Source organism: Petaurus breviceps, unplaced genomic scaffold, assembly GCF_028583685.1.
Source record: "Petaurus breviceps papuanus isolate PSGF00001 unplaced genomic scaffold, PetGlider_PUasm1.0 90865, whole genome shotgun sequence".
Taxonomy (NCBI): Eukaryota; Metazoa; Chordata; class Mammalia; order Diprotodontia; family Petauridae; genus Petaurus; species Petaurus breviceps.
Genome location: NW_027187367.1, coordinates 6,769,697 through 6,775,826, shown reverse-complemented (window position 1 = coordinate 6,775,826; position 6,130 = coordinate 6,769,697). Strand labels below are relative to the sequence as shown.

The 6,130-nt window shown below is 48.3% G+C and overlaps 3 protein-coding genes across 11 annotated transcripts in view; 2 read left to right on the top strand and 1 right to left on the bottom strand.

The window, feature by feature from the left end:
* Positions 1-667, bottom strand: part of SYNGAP1 (synaptic Ras GTPase activating protein 1) — a 32,674-nt gene extending 32,007 nt beyond the window's left edge. For 5 of the 7 annotated variants that reach the window (XM_069073443.1, XM_069073444.1, XM_069073445.1 and 2 more), the window contains exon 1: positions 521-608. In XM_069073443.1, coding sequence (XP_068929544.1) covers positions 521-587 — 67 coding nt within the window. In that variant the 5' untranslated portion in view covers positions 588-608. Of the gene's footprint in view, positions 1-231; positions 432-520 lie in introns of those variants that run through there. The other 2 variants (XM_069073452.1, XM_069073446.1) reach the window with 2 other exon arrangements.
* The window catches only part of CUTA (cutA divalent cation tolerance homolog), a 146,675-nt gene extending 140,940 nt beyond the window's left edge, over positions 1-5,735 (top strand). Inside the window, exons 2-8 of one of the 3 annotated variants that reach the window (XM_069073465.1) lie at positions 4,236-4,294; positions 4,399-4,445; positions 4,736-4,941; positions 5,107-5,166; positions 5,248-5,293; positions 5,384-5,433; positions 5,542-5,735. In XM_069073465.1, the coding sequence (XP_068929566.1) occupies positions 4,252-4,294; positions 4,399-4,445; positions 4,736-4,941; positions 5,107-5,166; positions 5,248-5,293; positions 5,384-5,433; positions 5,542-5,644 (555 nt within the window). In that variant the 5' untranslated portion in view covers positions 4,236-4,251 and the 3' untranslated portion in view covers positions 5,645-5,735. Of the gene's footprint in view, positions 1-4,106; positions 4,295-4,398; positions 4,446-4,735; positions 4,942-5,106; positions 5,167-5,247; positions 5,294-5,383; positions 5,434-5,541 lie in introns of those variants that run through there. The other 2 variants (XM_069073464.1, XM_069073466.1) reach the window with 2 other exon arrangements.
* The window catches only part of TAPBP (TAP binding protein), a 240,209-nt gene that overhangs the window by 140,946 nt on the left and 93,133 nt on the right, over positions 1-6,130 (top strand). The gene's annotated exons all lie outside the window — the stretch shown is intronic.

The window sequence follows — 6,130 nt, the reverse complement described above, 5'->3', positions numbered from 1 at the left end:
CCCCTCCTCCATCTGGCCTCTTCTCTCCCTCCATCCTCCAGCCCTTTCTCCATCTACCTGGTTCTCTCACCCCTCTTCTCCATCTTCATCCCTCTACCCCGTCATCATACTCTCCTCTCCTTTCCCTCCACCCCTACCTTCCTATTTCCCCCCTTCCTTCTTCCCTCTCCATCTCCATGTCCCTCCCCTTTCTTAATACCCCCATATTCCTGTATCTGTTCTCCCTTATACCTTTCCCTTATGTGTTTCCTCTACTTCTTCATCCCTTCATCTTATTTCTTCTCAATATTTCTTCCAAGGCCTGCTTCTCTTATTCCCCTAATTCCCTCATCGCTCCAGTCTCCATTTACACCCCCTTTCCCTATTTCCCCCCCACGCTAGGCTCTCCGGCCTCTCCTCTTCTTTCACCCTCTCTCCCCTTCGTTCCCCCTCACCCCGGGCCTCCTCTCTCCTCCGCCCCCTGCCCCTCCCCCTCTCCCCCTCCCCCTCCTGATCCTTTCCCCCTCCCCCCACCTCGTACCTCTGAAGGGGGCATAGGACATCGCGGGGATGCTCCCCCGATGGATGGAGGCTCGAGACCTGCTCATCAGGCCTGGGGGGGAGGGGGCAGGGGGGGGACAGGGGATAAGGAGAAGAGAGAGAGAGGGGGAGAGAGAGAGAGAGGGGGAGAAGGAGGAGGAGGAGAGAGGAGGAGAGAGGAGCAGAGAGGAGCAGAGAGGAGGAGAGAGGAGGAGGAGGAGGAGAAAAGGAGCCAACAGCAGCGGCAGCAGCAGAGAGAGAGGGGGGCGGGGGAACAGAGAGGAGAGAGCAGGAGGAGGAGGAGATGCACTGCAGCCCCCACCCCTATCCAGAGAGAATCAAAGACAGGGACCCCCTGACTCAGAAATGGAGTTGCCAAATAAAGAGACCCCAGACCCGGGGGAGGGGGTGTCATACAAAGAGACCCCAGACCCAGAGAAAGATAGGTAAGAAAATCCTGGAGAAAAGTAAGAGAATCCAGATCTGGAGAGATATCTAAGATGGAGAGACCCCAGACCCAGAGGGAGAACTAAGAAGGAAAGATTTCAGACCCAGTGAAAGAGATCTAAGAGACATCAAACCCAGAGATTTCAGAGACATCTCCAAAACTGAGACTCAGGACCTAGGAGATCTATCTGACTGTGAGATATCTAAGAGACCAAGCCCCTCAGATGCAAAGAGAAATTTCAGAGAGACATTCCAGACTCAAAACTGATGCCAGATTCAGGATAAGATGGGTTCCCCTGACACAGATTCCTCTCAACCAGGAAAGATCTTATTAACTCAATGAGATGCCTAACCCAAGAGAGACCCTACACCCAAATAGAGTTTTTAGAGAAAAAGACTTGAGATCAAGCAACATATTAGAGACTCCATCATTTGGGGATAGGAAGCTTTCTTCTCTGTTGCCTCCTCCACCTCTCATATGACTTGGCCCCCTCTCTCCATTTTTGGGTCATGAGATGTGCCTGGGCCCCAGGGAAAGAATGTAGGGCAGTTCCTGGATCCACAGGGGATAGGGTAGGTTAGAGACCCAGAGCAGGGAAGGAAGGAGAGGGTGGCCTGAGTAGGAAGAGTTCAAGAAGGACAGGGTTGGAGGAGGTGCTAAACTACCATATCACTCAGGCCTCTTTCATATGTGATCTAATATTAATCTTCCCTTTTCCACCAGTGTGCACAAAGTTGTGTTTTAGCACAAATGCCACCACCTTTGTGCCTTCCCAACTCCCTGTGGTTTCCAAAATTCACAAAATATCAGGGCTACAGAGAATCTTAGAGATTACAGATAAGGAAACTGAGGCACATCCAGGTGGGCCTTGCCCAATGACTTGGTTCAAGGTCACATGCCTAATCTGTTCAGTCATATCTGACTCTTCATGACCCCATAATAGTACACGAAGTTTTCTTAGCAAAGATTCTGGAGTTTGCCATTTCTTTCTCCAGTGGATTCCTTTTTGTCAACTATGGCTGACTACCACCACCATGACAAGGTAGTGATCCATAACGCAAATAGTGGTTAAGTGACTTACCTAGGGTCACATCCTAGGAAGTGTCTGAGGCTGGATTTTAATTCAGGTCTTCCTGGTTCTTTTGACTCCAGGCCCAGTTCTCTATCCACTGGACCACCTAGCTGCCCCACGTGGCAAATAAGTAGTTCTAATTCCAAGCTACATATTCTGACTCCAAGGCCAATGATTTCCATTTTCTTAAATTATATAATTTTAATTCTTCTGCCTCTATAACATTACCTTATGTCACATTTGTTTGTGTGTATTTTATTCCCCCCTACTAGCTTTAAACTTCCTGAGTGCAGGAGTATGATTCTTCATCTTTCTGTCCATAACACCCAACAGTATCAAAATTGGTGCTTAATATTTGTTGACCTTAATTTATTTGAACTGAATTGTATTTATGGCACACCTATCTCTTATTAGACTGTAAGTGCCTTAAAAGCAGTAAATATGAAGATTATCTTTATGTTCTCTGTGCCTCAAAGAACCTATACCATATAGGTGTTACCAGTTTATACCATGCCAAGAAACCTTAGGGAGAAATTTTCTTAGGGGATAAGTTTTATGATACTCAGAGGGCAAATGACTTGCCTAGGGTCACATAGTTAGTGTCATAGACTATATTTAAACCCAGGCCCAAATTTCACCTTTTACTATATCATGTTGCCTCTTATGTGCCATGGACATCATCACCATAGCTAGCATTTATATAGTGATTTAAGATTTGCAACATTGGGGCGGCCAGGTGGAGCAGTAAGAGCACTGGTCCCAGAGTCGGGAGACCTGGGATTGGTTCCGGGCTCAGATACTTAACACCCACACAAAATAACTGGCCGTGTATCCTTGAGCAAGTTACTTAACCCCGATTGCTTAAAAAAAAAAAAAAGATTTGCAATATCTCAGGTATTATCAATATCTCACCTTACAGATGAGGAAACAGACTGAGATAAGTGATTTTGCCCCAAGTTCATACAGTAATCAGGTAGAATTTGAACTGTCTTCTTGACTCAAGGTGCTATCCATGCACCTGGCTTATATTTAAGAGTCAAAGTGTTGGGGTTTTTTTTTTCACAGCAACCCCATGAAGTAAGTTGCACAAGTGTTTTCTTTTTATAGGTAAGGAAAATGAGACTCAAAGGGGTTTACTTGTTCAAGGTCACAATAAATGAGAAAGGCAGGATTCAGGACTCAAGTCTTCTGGGTCCAAGTCAGTGTTTCTTTTTATTTGTCCAAGACATAACAGGCACTTTAAAATGTTACTCTTCAACAATTCTGAAATTCTAGCTATACTGTCGAAGGAGGAACGAACCCCATTTCTCATCACTGTATCATGTAGAATTCAGTGATCCCCAGAGCTCTGAATGCTTCCAAAGTCCTCCCTTTCCCCTTTTTTCCCATCGTACCCTCTCTGTACTTCTCCACTTCACTCTGTTCAATAATTATTCTCTTGCTAGCACTATTCAATTGAGTTTCTCCGGGGTCACAGCCAGGTTACAATCAAAAGTACTTAAGGGCTCAACTCCTTCAGTTTATAGATTAGGAAAATGAGGCCAGTCACACAGGCCCCAACTCGTAAATCTAGGTCCCGAAGTCAGGACCCGAATGCTTACAGTCGTCTCTTTATCAAAAGTCTAACTCCTCACTTACCACTTCGGCTCCTCCTTACTCCATCTGACCTAATCTTAACACTGTCTGAGCAGTTTTACTAATTGTTAGTGGAAAAGGGAAGTACCACCAGCAAGTTTCACTCCATACTTAGAGTAAAGATGATTCCACACTCACCAACCCAATACTGACGCAATGACTGGGAGGAGTTTTCTAGCATATCACTCCGCCCCAAGGCCATGTCACGTGACATGAGGACTTGTATTAGGATTGGCCAGCTCCCATATCGCGCGGAAGTCCTATTTTGGCTGTGAACTACATCAAGCCCTCCCCTTGCCTCCCCTCCGCTTGGATTGTCCTCGTCATTCTTCTGCCTCCTACATCACGTGATGAGATGAGACCGCAACGAGTCTAGCTCTCGGGCAAATGATTTTTAACGGTCATTCAGAGGCGGAGGTGGGGACGGCACGTGTCTATGGATTCAGCTCCTAATTGGCCAATTCTTCCCCTTCCCTCCCATCGCCTACCTCTTTTTGGGGGCGGGGATAAATCGAAAACGCAGGACCTCTGGGATGGGGGGGCGCGGTAAGCTAGGCCCTTCCTTTTGTCACGTGTTATGGTGAGGGTTCGGGCTGTCTTATCACGTGGTCGCCATACAGGTACGTTTCCTCAGGTTTTTCTCTGCCGGGCTCTGGGAATTTTTCCTCATTCTCGGTGACGTGACCTTTGACCCCGACCCCTACCCCTACCTTTGCCCGCCTAGGCTGCATGTTGGTGGGGCGGGGACCCCTATTCTGGCTCGGTGGAGTGGTGAGTGACGATCCCCATCCCTTTCCGAAGAAGATCACTGAACCTGCCCACCCGACCTCCAAATCGATTCTCTACCTTCCCCTTCCCTTCTGGGCAAGAATCTGTGCCTCAGTTTCCTAGCTTAGGGTTTTCGATCTGCATCCGTGATGACTGGGGGTGAGGAGGGAGAGGGCGCCACCCACGTCAAGACTTCCGGGCTTGGAGTGGAATTAGTTCCGGGGTCCTTGAGCCAGGCCCGGGCTCCCAAGCCCGGGCTCAGTATTTCATCGAGTGTCCCCCCCCCCCCCCAGGCTGCTTTGTTCCTGGCCTTCCTGTGCATGCACTCGCTGCTCTCCACGTACCCCTACCTACGGCTGCTCCCCCGAGCCCTCTCCATGGCCACTCGGCCTCCCGAAGCCTCGGCCCCCGCCCCTACTGGTTCGGACTACATCGCTGGCGCGGTCTCAGTCGTCTTCGTAACCTGCCCCAATGACAAGATCGCCAAGACTATTGCCAGGTTGGAGGGGGAGGGGAAGGAGGGAGGGAAGGGGTCAGAGCTTTGTGGGGAAGGAAGAGGAAAGGTGGAGGGGCAGATTAGGGGCTCTTTGGTTACTGATTTCTTTCCAGCCTTTGGGGTAGGGGGTCTTCGAAGCAGTCAGCTCTGAACTGAACTTATTTCCAGAGCCGTGGTAGAGAAGCGACTGGTAGCCTGTGTCAATCTTGTACCTCAGATCACATCTATGTAAGTCATGGGAAGTGTGGAGATATTTCCGAGGCAGAGTATCTCCTCTCCCCATTAACTCATCCTTTTGGTGTCTTTCAGCTATGAATGGAAAGGAAAGATTGAGGAAGACAGTGAGGTGATGATGGTAAGACCTTCCCCCTTCCAGCTCTTTCCTAATATTTTAGCTCCTGCACTTCCTATTCAGTTTCCTGATCTAGTCCTCTCTGTCCTTCAGATGATGAAGACTCAAACTGCCTTGGCACCACCCTTGACAGAATTTATTCGGTGAGGATATCTGTATTAGTTTTCGGTGGGAGTGGGAGATGAATCCTGGGTGTATTTTCAGGATGAGGAAATACTGCTCAACTCTTGTTGACTTTCCTCTTCCTCTAGTTCCGTTCACCCATATGAAGTGGTAGAAGTCATTACGTTGCCTGTGCAACAGGGGAACCTTCCATACCTTCAGTGGGTAAAAGATAGCACCACTCATCAATGATGACTCTATTTTGATGACTTCTAAGCCTACTCTTGATATCTCAGGCTAACTTCTGTACTCTCACTTTCTCTAATAAACCCTATCCCCAGAATGCTGCCTCTTGACCTTTTCCTTATTACAAGTATCATTTGCTGTGAGTATTCAGTGAGGGTACAGTAGTAAATCCCAACCCATTCCATCCAATTTTCCTCTTCATCAAGATAATCCAGATTTCTGAAGGGTATATTTATCTTTATTTCCAACCATACAGAGCCCAGGATTCCCTATTCCATCCCCCCTCCCCTTCCCCTAAGGGGTTAAATAACTTTTAAAAATATAAAAAAAGCTGTAACAAAATATCATGGGAAATGGGAAAAAAGGCTGTAGGGTCAGGAATCATGAAGGGGTGGTTGAGGAAGAAAGGGGCCTCTCCCCACCTGACTCTAGCCTGGGTGGTAGGGAAGGACCCCCCCCCCCCCCCCCCCCCCCCCCCCCCCCCCCCCCCCC